The sequence below is a fragment of the Pongo abelii genome, chromosome 10 (assembly GCF_028885655.2).
Source record: "Pongo abelii isolate AG06213 chromosome 10, NHGRI_mPonAbe1-v2.0_pri, whole genome shotgun sequence".
NCBI classification, from domain to species: Eukaryota; Metazoa; Chordata; class Mammalia; order Primates; family Hominidae; genus Pongo; species Pongo abelii.
The window spans coordinates 74,118,161-74,130,357 of record NC_071995.2 but is presented as its reverse complement, the minus strand read 5'-3'; the positions used below and the strand labels follow the sequence as shown (position 1 = coordinate 74,130,357).

At 41.6% G+C, this 12,197-nt stretch overlaps 1 protein-coding gene across 1 annotated transcript; it reads right to left on the bottom strand.

Annotated features, from left to right (window-relative positions):
• Positions 1-9,951: 9,951 nt before the first annotated feature.
• On the bottom strand, positions 9,952-10,259 carry LOC100435195 (H/ACA ribonucleoprotein complex subunit 3-like). The gene is given in 1 exon segment (XM_054527409.2): positions 9,952-10,259. A coding segment is annotated over 1 exon segment (195 nt). The 3' UTR covers positions 9,952-10,064.
• Positions 10,260-12,197: the final 1,938 nt, after the last annotated feature.

The following is a 12,197-nucleotide window of genomic DNA, read 5'->3' as shown; positions in this document are numbered from 1 at the left end:
CATGTTTGATCCAAGGCCACTTTCTGTGTTTCCTTACATCACAGGTCTGGCTGCCTCTGTGATCTGGTGCCCATAGTCTGTAGGAGACATTATAAGCTTACTGTAAGAAAGCCTAATTAGAAAACAAAGACAACAGGGAGGGGATTACCCTGGAAACATCCCCTGTGCTATAATGCTATTCACTGTGGAGTACAATTTGGTGAAATGCCCACCCCTCTTGCACCTTATCCAAGGAATGTTATTAAAGCAGCACAAGGACTTTGTTTTGTGTTGGTCTTTTGTGTAAGGCAGCTCCCCAGTGTGGTTCCTGTAGCCAGCGTTTCCCCAGAAGAGAGCATGTTAAATGCTTACGGGAAACAGTTTGGTCAGTTGAGGAGCAGGTGTCGGGAAAACAAATGAGGCAGGAATTTAATTTTGGAGTATGTCTGGAGGTGGTATTTACAGAGCGCATAGAAGTTATTTTTGGAGGTGCTTATGAATTGTTTAAGTCCATGTCCTTAACTTTAGGAGGAAGTAACATCTGTGTCACACTAAATGTGGAACCTGAATGAGGCTCATAACCTGTGGCAGACGCCAGGACCTTGGGCCAGCAGTTTTTGCTCACCATGTGTGTCAGTGTTAAAGGGCATCTTTTCAGAGGGGGAAGTTGGAGAGGGAGTAGTGGATAGCAGCTCCTACTTCAACCATCTCCGGGATTATGCCCTTTTAATCTGTGAGACATGAGGAACAATTTTTCATCTTCTCCCCAAAGCAGGCACTACTCCACAACTCCAATGTAGTGATCATATTGTTGTTATCCTCTTATGACATACTTCTCTCTTTTGTAATATCTGTGGCCATTCATTTGTTCATTGATTCATTTGTTTAATCAAAAAATATTTTTTGGGCCAGGCATGGTGGCTCACGCCTGTAATCCCAGCACTTTGGGAGGCCGAGGCAGGTGGATCACGAGGTCAGGAGATCGAGGCCATCCTGGCTAACACGGTGAAACCCTGTCTCTACTGAAAATACAAAAAATTAGCCTGGCGTGGTGGCGGGCGCCTGTAGTCCCAGCTACTTGGGAGGCTGAGGCAGGGGAATGGCGTGAACCCGGGAGGCGGAGCTTGCAGTGAGCAGAGATCATGCCACTGCACTGCAGCCTGGGTGACAGAGCAAGACTCCGTCTCAAAAAAAAAAAAAAAAAAAAAAAAAAATTTGATCTCATAGTAAATGCTAGGCAGTGTCTTAGACCCTGGTGTTATCAACCATGTTATATGTATATAACAACACAGATGAACATCATAGTTTGTTTCATTTTAAACAATTTTCATTTTTTTCCATGAGTTTTAAAAACACAATTATGTAATTGCAAGTACTATAAAAAGAAGTTGCTTGTTTGTCATTGACAGGAATAATTTTTTAAAAAGTCGTATGTAAAACTCAATGGTAGGGAAATAATGTGGATTTTACTAGGAGATGGAGCAGGAACCTGACAAGAATAAAACCACATGTGTCATTTTCCCTGCCCTTGTCATTGCTGTTTCTACAATGGCAGCAAAAACTTGGGTTATGTTTTCATGGATATTAGTCTCTTCTCCAAGTCATTGTAGAAGCATCATTGATCTGTTTTGTCACTTTGTGTAAGTTACCAAATTTTTCCATGTATCTGAAATAGTTAGTATCACACAATGTTAGAACTGGAAAGGCCCTCCAATGTTTATCTATGAGGAAATTGAGTTTCAGATGGAGAGGTGATTTGTCTAACATTAGTGGCTAGTTAGTAGCAGAGCTAGTTCTGCTCTTCTTTCTCCAAAATGGAATTCCTGAGTTATTTGTTTTCCTAAGATTTATTCCATGATTGACCAGACTACACTGTGCTGCCAGCTCCTCTCTGTATCTAACACATATATTTACATAATGCCTATGGTGACAATATGGTAATATATATTGAAAGTCTCCTGTAAGTAAGTGATGAGCTGAGGGCTTTACACACATGATGTTATTAATCTTCACCCTAACACTTTAAGAGGAATGTTGTTATTGTTTTCATTTTATAGATGAGAAAACAGTTAGAGAGACTAAGTCAACGATTCCTTAACTAGCTTTAAAAAGTCAGATTATTAAGGCCACGTGCAGTGGCTCATGCCTGTAATCCAAACACTGGGAGGCCAAGGTGGGAGAATCACTTGAAACCAGGAGTTCAAGACCAGCCCAGACAACAAAGTGAGACCCATCTCTACCAAAAAAAAAAACATATTAGCCAGGCATGGTGGTGTACACCTGTGGTCCCAGCTACTTAGGAGGCTGAGACGGGAGGATCATTTGAGCTCAGGAGTTCAAGTCTGCAGTGAGTCACAATTGAGCAACTGTACTCCAGCCTGGGTGGTAGAACAAGACCTTATCTCTTAAAAAATTAGATTACCTTGAAGAACAAAATAATGATAGCATTGAATTAAAACTCAGAATAAAATAAATATACATGAGTCCATACTTATATTGGTAAGTAATTGAAAGAATAAAGTTGAAGAGAAGGCACAACTTTTCCTTACAGAACTCTTCCTTGAAAATTCTAACTAATAAGGGTAGAAGGAAGGAAATAGAAACTCACCATTAGAATACCCCATTAATAATTGTTGCAGACATTATTGTGTGGAAGTTTGAGGAGAAACACAATATTTACTCTCTCAGAGTATCTCCCTCAAGATTATTAATCACAAATGGAGAAATACTAACTTGACAGTAGAAAACCCCAGCAGACACCACCTTAATTGAGTGATCCAGGTTAACTTCACCAGTAATGAGATGCAATGATATCTCATACCCCCAAAATGATGCACTGAGAAGGGCACTTCACTTTGGTGGCATTCTTGCTAAAAATGTAAAACATCAATCTCATCTTGAGAAAACATCAGACAAACACAAAATGAGCAACATTCTATAAAATATTTGCCACTCATCTTCAAAATTATCTAGGTCATGAAAGTCAAGGAAAGATTAAGGAACTGTCATAGTTTGGAGGAGACTAAGGGGACATGACAACAAAATGTAATGTGGAATCCTGTAAGAGAAAAAGACTTTAGTGGAAAAACTGGTGAAAATTGAATAAGTATTCCATGTAGGTACAGCATTGTGTCAATGTTAATTTCTTATCTTTGATAATTGTGTTATGGCTATGCAAGTTGCTAACATTAAAAGAAGCTAGGTAAAGGACATATGGAAACTGTACTGTTTTTGCAACAAATTTTTCTTTTCTTTTCTTCTTCTTCTTCTTTTTTTTTTTTTTTTTTTTGAGACAGGGTCTTGCTCTGTCACCCAGGCTGGAGTAAAGTGACATAACTCACTGTAGCCTTAAACTCCTGGGCTCAAGTGATCCTTTTGTTTCAGCCTCCTGGGTAGCTGGGTAGCTGGAACAGGTGCATACCACCAAGCTCAGCTAATTTTAAAAATTTTTGTGGAGATGGTGTATTAGTCCATTCTCATGCTGCTAATAAAGACATACCTGAGACTGGGTAACTTATAAAGGAAAGAAGTTTAATTGACTCACAATTCCACATGGTTGGGGAAGCCTCAGGAAATTTGCAATCATGGCAGAAGGTACCTCTTCACAGGGTGGCAGGAGAGAGAATGAGTGCTCAGCAAAGGGGGAAACCCCTTATGAAACCATCAGATATCATGAGAACTAACTCATTATCATAAGAATCATGTGGTAACCCCCACCCCCCCGTGATACAATTATCTCCACCTGGTCCCTTTCATGACACATAGGGATTATGGTAACTACAATTCAAGATGAGATTTGGGTGGGGACCCAGCCAAACGATATCAGATGGGGTCTTGTCATGTGCAACTTTTCTTTAAGTGTAAACATATTTCAAAATTGAACCAGGCCCCATCTAAGACTTACTAAATCAGAATTTTGCCAGTTCGTATGACCCAGAACTCTGTACTGGGTGACCCCTGTGTCTGAGTTTGCATATGGAGGAAGTGGTAGGACCAGGATTTGAACCTCGGTCTGCCTGATTCCAAAGCTCTTCATCAGAGTAGGCTGCCTAATAGAGACTTGAAGTTAAGTGGAAATCCAGATTAAAAATATCAACAATGTTTGAGATAAAAACACTCAGTGAAAATTATTGTATTTTATATCTTGTTCTTTTAAATATACAGAGATGATGTTTGGTGATTAAACTGAACCAAAGACTAAATCCTTCTTCCTGATCATAATTCCCAAGTCATCTTCATTTGTTTTAAATAGGCAGCATAATTATCTCAACCAAATAGGCTATTTCCGAGTTATAATACCAAAACTTGCTCCATTGTTGGTAGAGAAGAACTCAAAACTATAATTGCAAATGTCATTGTTGTAAAGTATGGTCAAATTATAAGAATTTAATGATATATGCATTTTGGACTAAGTAAAAAGAGAAAAATCAAATTCTAAAGATAATTATCCAAGCGCAGTTAAAAAAATCAAGGCCTGTTTATTCTGTTTTCTCTCTCATTTGGCCCAGTTCATCTCTCAGATGGCCTCAGACCCTGGCAAGTAGAAGTTCTGAGCAGGCTGGAATTACCCACACTTGGGGAGATAGGTTGCCAAAGAGGTGTGGCTAGGAGGGTGATGAAAAGGGCTCTGTGCCCAAGGCTTCTTCCTTCTCACTAACTTTTGTGCCAGGCACCCTATTAGTGCCTAGAGATGTAGAGATGAATATGGCACAATCCCTGCCTTCAAATCACTCCTGGCTTAGTTTGGGTGAGAGAACTATGGATGGGTTCAGAGCTGGGGATTGGACAAGTAAGGGCAAAAAGAAGGGAAAAATTGCTATTGGAACAAAAACTGATTCTCACCATTTCACATACTAGGAGACAGACATGAGTTACCCAGGTGTGATGGCTCTTTGACTTAAAAATTAAACTTGAACTACTTCTTTATGAGTAGTCGGCCTCTCCTCTGTGGCTGGGCCTGTGGTCTGGAAGGAGAGAAGGAGATTCAGAGAAAGCTTTTGGCTTTGCATAACAAAGCAGCAGGAATGGAGGACTGTCACTTGGCATCTCAAAGGCAACTGGGAATGAGTAGAGGGGTGTGGAAGCTGGGTGCAGCCTGTGCTGACTCAAAGCAGGCAATCTCCTCCGCATTTCCCCAAATTCATCAGAGAAAGGAGAACCTTAAAAGGGATGGGGTGAATGGACACTTTGTCATGTAGGAAAGTGAAGAATTACAACATAATGCAGCGGAGTCATGTGCTGCTTGGGATGAGATCACAGAGGAGCATCTGCCTAACTTTGATGGGGCAAGGGTGGGGGTTGGAGGTGTGAAAACTTCACAGAAGACATCATGTCTGAAGTTTATACAAAATTATGAATAGGAGTTCATCAGATGTCTAAGGAAACAAGAGCTTTCCAGAAAAAGGGCTCATACATTAGTGAGTAACCCCTTCCCCACCCCACCCCTCCCCATTTGAGTTTTTTCTTGGGTAAGAGATTGTATCTGTATAGGGCTCTGCCAAAATACAAATAAGTTCCCTGGGAGGGTATTATGCTTTTGTAGCAGCAGTTTCAGAGGAATATACTGGGTGAGTTTTATCAAAGGAAGAGAAGAAAACCAGAGCACTTAGCTCTGGGAGGTCAAACTCCACCCTACCCCTACTTCTACCCCATTTGGAGCTGAAATGGTGCTCCTGGGTAGCCAAAGGGCTCCAGAAGGAAGGAAAGTGGTGCTTGAGGAAGGAAGTGATGGGTCGGAGGAGGAGAAACAGGACCCAAAACAGACTCTGGAGACAAACATTACCTCTCCAGCCAGGCTGGCTTTGACAAAATGGCTTTTCTCTTGTTTAGATGTGAGATGACCAATAATTTGACCATTTCCAATCATTACCATGTTTGAAATGAGCAACAAGCAAAACAAAAAAATGTGATAGTGACAATATGATGTGTCGTATTTACTGAGAGCTCATTGTGTACTTTACATGCAATTTTTCCTTTAAACCTTTTCACCAGCTGGTGAAATAGGTGTGATCTTTAACATCTTCATTTTGCAGAGGAAGGAACAGAAAAGGGGTGAAGTCACTTGTTCGTGGCCATTGAGCTGATAGGGGCAGGTGCTGGATCTCAGTCCAGGCTCTTAACCGCTAGCTGTGCTGCTTCTCTGCTGCTGGAAAATTCAAGCCTGAAATTTGGGCATAATCTTATCTTCTGTGAGTTTCCCTTCCTGGCATTTTGGGCAAAACAATTCTTGTGTTGGACTGTCCTGCACAGTAGTACCACAGGTCCTGCTCACTAACTGCCAGGCACTCTCCAGCCACTGTGACCACCTAAGATGTCCTCACATGCCCATTTTCCCAGAGTCCTCCAGGAGTACCCTACTGGCTAAGAATGATGCTAGGCTCATAAGAGAGAACTGGAGCAGATAAAATTTACAAATCTGACCATTGGCAAGAGCTTGGGATAACCTGCTAATTCCGGGCAAGTTTTTCAAGTTCTCCAAGCCTACAGCAGGATAGTGAAATTGGTTCTCCAGATTCCAATTCCAGGATTTTGGTGAGAAGCCAACAGGTTCCTCTTATTTCGAGAATGCTTCAAAATAATTGAAGTAGAATGTTGTGCCAGATATAAAGAAGAGTAAGAAAGAGCTCCTGCCCACAAGGAACTCACAGTATAGCAAGGCAAGTGAGGTCCTCAACTGACCCTCATGCGATGAAGTGATGTAGAGCTTCCCTCTTCTCAAAGTGTGACACCAAGGCTGAGAACATCGGCATCAGTGGATGTTAGAAATATAGAATCTCAGGCTCCATCCCAGGCCTACTGAATAAGAATCTGTCTTTTAACAAGATCCCCAGGTAGGTTGGATGCACTTTTTTTTTTTTGAGATAGGGTCTTACTTTGTTGCCCAGGCTGGAGTGCAAGTGGCATGATCATGGCTCAATGCACCCATGACCTGCAAGGCTCAAGCAATCCTCCCACCTCAGCCTCCCTAGTAGCTGGGATGATAGGTGCTCACCACCGTACCCAGCTAATCATTGTAGTTTTTATAGAGATGGGATTTCGCCGTGTTGCCCCGGCTGGTCTTGAACTCCTGGGCTCAAGTGATCCAGCTGGCTCGGCCTCCTAAAGTGCTGGATGCCAGGTGTGGGCCATTGTGCCCGGCCTGGATGCACATTTAAATATAAAGATCTCTGGTTATAGAGCACATAGGAGAAAATAACTAAGTTTGTTGCAGTGATCAGAGAAATCTTCCAGAGAAGAGAACACTAGACCTTGAAAAAACAAGTAGGCTTTTTTTTTTTTTTTTGAGATGGAGTCTCGCTCTGTCGCCCAGGCTGGAGTGCAGTGGCACTATCTCGGCTCACTGCAAGCTCCGCCTCCCGGATTCACATCGTTCTCCTGCCTCAGCCTCCCAAGTAGCTAGGACTAAAGGTGCCCGCCACCACGCCCGGCTAAGTTTTGTATTTTTAGTAGAGATGGGATTTCACCAAGTTAGCCAGGATGGTCTCGATCTCCTGACCTCGTGATCCGCCTGCCTTGGCCTCCCAAAGTGCTGGGATTACAGGCATGAGCTACCGCGCCTGGCCACAAGTTGGCTTTTTTAGTAGGCAGAGAGAGAAGAGAATAAAAGCCTACTAGTTAGGAACATAGAAGTTTTCCCCTTGGAATTATTTATTGGTTTGAGACACCAAAAGGGATAAAGATTTATGTGTAGTCAGGGAAACAAGAGTCTTTGGGTACTCACGTTCATGTCTGATAATAATATTAATTCAGTTTGACAAATATTGTTAAGCAACAATTATTCATTATCACTCAACATATGGATGTTCCTGGTATGTGGTTGAACAATGAACGTAACAGATATATCCTTTCCCTGAGTACTGAGTCCAGGTTAGAATCCTGGGAAAACCATGTATCAACTGTGTAAACCTGGGACATTATTTACCCTCTCCTTTTCTTAGTTTCCACATCTGTAAAGGGGGATCATAGTGGCACCTACCTCATTGGATTTATGTGAGGATTACATGAACAATACACTTAGAGCACAAAAAATAGGAGCATACAGAAGTTTATTAAGCACTTTCTGTAATGAGGAATAGTGTGCTCAGAGTAACTAAAATTTTTGAAATAGGTTAAACATTTCTAAAGAACTTTCAAGATTTCCTGGATTACCAAATCTTCTTATATCTCTTCATTGTGTATGAATATTGGTTGAGGTCTTATGTTTCCTGACACCTAATGGCAGAGAACATTAACAAAAGGCTACGTATTGTTCATGATGATGTGTAGTCATGAGCCCGTCCAAAATTTTCCTCTTTAGCTGTTTCATCCGGGCTTGTTCCTTGCTAATGGTGTGACCATGAGCCAGTCATTTAACTCCCCAGGCTTTGGTTTCCGCATCTGTATAACGGGGATAATCAATGTACCCGCACGTAGGGCTGCTGTCAGGATTAAGTTAATTTCTGTAACTAAAGTGCTTAGAATAGTGCCTGATCCACATTAAGCAGTTGATAAATCTTAGCTACCATTGTCATCATCATTCTTATTTTGATTATTTCCCTTAGTTAAAGAGCTACCTGGAAGTTAAGCCCAATATAGGGAGGGCATTACTCACATGTCAAGTCAAGGCTAGCTCTCACAGTAGAGTGTCCTTTATGCTCAATTCCTTGGCTGTCCCGCCTCTTCTGCCTTGATAGAAACTTGATTTGGTTGGTTTTTAGGCCACATAGAGTGTTGTTAGCCCATACCTGTGATGTGAACAGACAGAAAAATGGGATCTGCATCCTCCAAATAAAAATGAGATCTGCATCCTCTTTCTGTTAAAAATGGCCATTCTCTTGCCACCATCACCCCCAAAACTTTGTCAGACACACTCTGTCTGCAATTTGAGTTTGAATATTCTTTATCAAGTTTATGTCATTAACAATGGTGACTTCTTTAAAAGGGATAGATGGACTAAGTGCATTTATAGAGATGTGCACTTAGTCTTTCAAATATGACAGCTGCCCTAAAACTTCCAGCCAGCCAAATCTCAGATCTTCTATCCTGCTGGGCTGGATATTTTATTGTCTTACCTTTCGCACTCTCTTTTCGTCACTACACAATGTACTATTTCACCATGAGGTGAAAATAGAACACCTGTTGTGAGTCTTTGAGGATTTTGTTCAGTGTTTTCTTTTAAAGTCAAACCAGAAACCCCCACTGGCAAAACTAGCTGTGTCTCATGTTTAAACACAAACTATAAAGTGTCAGGGAAAGAAAAAGTGACTTAACCAATGAAAACGGTACACTGGGGGCCAGAATCTGTTTTCAAGATTTATGAGCTGAAAGTAAGTCACACTTTAATGAATATTAAATGAAACCCATCTTATTCGTGAAAGACAGGCTATATTTTCTTATGAACATGACCAAGGAATGCCTCTTTTCTGAAACTTGAGTTGTCTCCTTAAAATGATATGCACGTGAACACATTACAATCAATCTTCTGAGAACTAGAAAATATATGATGGTTTGACATTATAAAAATCATTTTTTTCCCCTCTAAAGCATGTCAGAATTTTATGTGTGTGTGGCGGGGGGATGATACAAGTGAAGAACAAGGAAAGAAAGCAATGTCTTATATTTCAACCTATTTTGTCCTTGGTTTGAGTATTTGTGACTTTGAAAACCAGGCCCAAATTTGGTATAAGGGATCAGACATGGGCAATATCTGTCCCTGGTGGCCTCAGTACTTTTTTCTATGCTCCGAATTCTCCTTTGATTTTGGCTGCCACAAAGTGTTCCACCCTCACTCCCCTACCACTCCTACCCCTAAATATCATCAGGAAAAGATTTGACTCTTAGTGTGAATATGATCTTTTTTTTTCAAATCATTTTATCTTTAATAATCTTGCAGTAATTTAAAATATGAGAAAAAAAGTTAAACGTGTTCCCTTTACAGGTGATGCCACCATGATTGCCTCGCACAAGCATGATCGATCACCATGATGAGACTGGAAGCCAAAGAGTATGGCTGGCAAAAAGGCATCAGGGCTCACAGATTGAAGAGTTTGGTTACGGAGTCTCTGAGGGGTAACAGGTGGCAGAAGAGACATCAGTTTAAGGGACCTTCAGAGGACACGGTGCGGTTGCTGGGTCATGAGCACCTTGAAGCATTTCTTGATGGTGATTCAGTGTCAGGAGTATTTGTCATCTGGGGAGAACTGAGCAGGATGGGCTGAGCAGGTCTGTTGTTCCATTGGGTCAAATTTCTCCAGCATATAGACCCGATCTCCCTGCTCACTGAGGTAATACTGAAGGAACATGATCACTCTTAAGCCAGAGGTTCCAATTTCGTCCGCAGCTCCGTCTGTCGCTGTCTGCCTAATATGATCTTTTAGAAGGTCATTTGCATTTAAAATTTTCTAAATGCAGAAGGAAAGGTTGGTGTATTTGGGGGCATTTGGGAGTATGTAAGGAATTAATAGTGTATTGTGGGAGAGGAGAGACAGAGCCTCTTCTCCCAGGGGCACCTGTCACATCTTGTTGTCTGTGCCCCTGCAGATGGGCAGTGCAGTAGCCCTGGAGAAGGAGATGGTACTGTTAGCTTCTCAGTGTTTCTGAAATCATACTAAAATACTAAGTAGGAACCTACCTGTGTGGCCTGGCTGTGTGTAGGAGACAGAGAAACAATCCTAGAAGTGAGGCAAGGCCAGCCTGACAAGGAAGTGAACTGAAATATCTGTTAGAAATACTTCCTCAGGCAGGGAGGGAACCTGTGCAAGAATAGGGGGTGTGGCCAGCCATGAGTGACAGACATTCGTGGACTTCCACATTAGTGCCATATTCAAATTGAGCAGAACTAGAATGCAGAGGTCCCAGGCTTCTAGAGTTGTACTTCCAGAATATAGTCTGAATTTTCTAGAACTATTTAGAAGTTTTTCCTTTTGCTTGTGAAGGGTGATGGCAGGGTATATCAGGCTACAGTCTCCATGTAAGCAAAGGTGTCATTTCTTTTCCAGGTTAAGGTATACTATACTAACTGGTATGACTGTTTGATCCCTAATTTGGGAAATGATACATGTAGTGGTAAAGAAACAGGATTTGGAATCAGACTGAAGATAAATCCCTCTAAGACAGGAATAGCATCCATCTTGTTTGTTGATAACCAAAACCTAGCTTCACTGGTTCGTGGCACAGTGAATATACTCAATAACTATTTTGAATGTTGAGGGGATGAATCAATGGATATATGAATGAATGAACTAACCTGTTTGAAATTCCAGAGCTTCTATATTTGAGACTTATGGCCTTGGGCAGGTTACCCAAGTTCTCTGAGTCTTAGTTTTCTTATTTGTAAAATTGGAAAAATAATACTCAGTTTACAGGGTTGTTATGAGAAATAACGTGATCTAACATATCCATAGCCCTTAGCACAATGCCTTAATAAAGGCAAGCTGTCATAACAGTGATAGCAGCAGTATTAATGTTCATCACTCCGATACTCACAGAATTGTTGTTCAGTGGGGGAGGAGGTGGGTAAAATGTGGACATAGATCCTCACGGCAGCCAATGAGAGATGAACAGAGGAGAATTGTTGTGGAGTGGAGAGTCTGGAGAGGGGTTGTTTTATGAGGTTTAGGTGAGAGACTTGTACATGCCTTGACCTTGATAGAGAAGGTAGACATAGCTGGGGTGAGGCCTTAGCAAAATTGGGTCAATTTGAACCAGTTTCCTTTGGGAAATCACCAGTGTGCCTGGCCTCAAAGCTCAGGCCATTTCTACCACATCATACTACATACTCCTACCTATGTGAAGAAAAGAGGGGGATAAACAAAATGTAGGTCTCTCTCTCTCTCTCTCAGTCTTTCTCTGTGCGCGCGTGTGTGTGTGTGTGTGTGTGTGTGTGCATGTGTTAAAGGCCTGGAAGATACTGCCTAGTTGGTAATGGAGACAAAGTTGTTGGGAGGTAGTCAAAAGGAAGGGTTGGTGTTAATCAGAGTAAATTTCTGCCTTTCCCTTCTGGCTGGGCCCAGTCGATGGGAAGCACAGCTGATATGCTGCCATGCTAGGTTTGCTAGCTCATGCTTTCTGGAGGAAAGCAATGATGATTGCCGTCATGCAATCTTACGCTATTTTGCAAGCCAATTTTTATAGCCTTTACAAAGTACTCGTTAAAAGGGAATATATAAAATGCTTGAAGGGAGAACCACGAGAGAAAGTTGGTGCCATGAGTGTATCTTATTAGGTGTGTTCTAACGGGC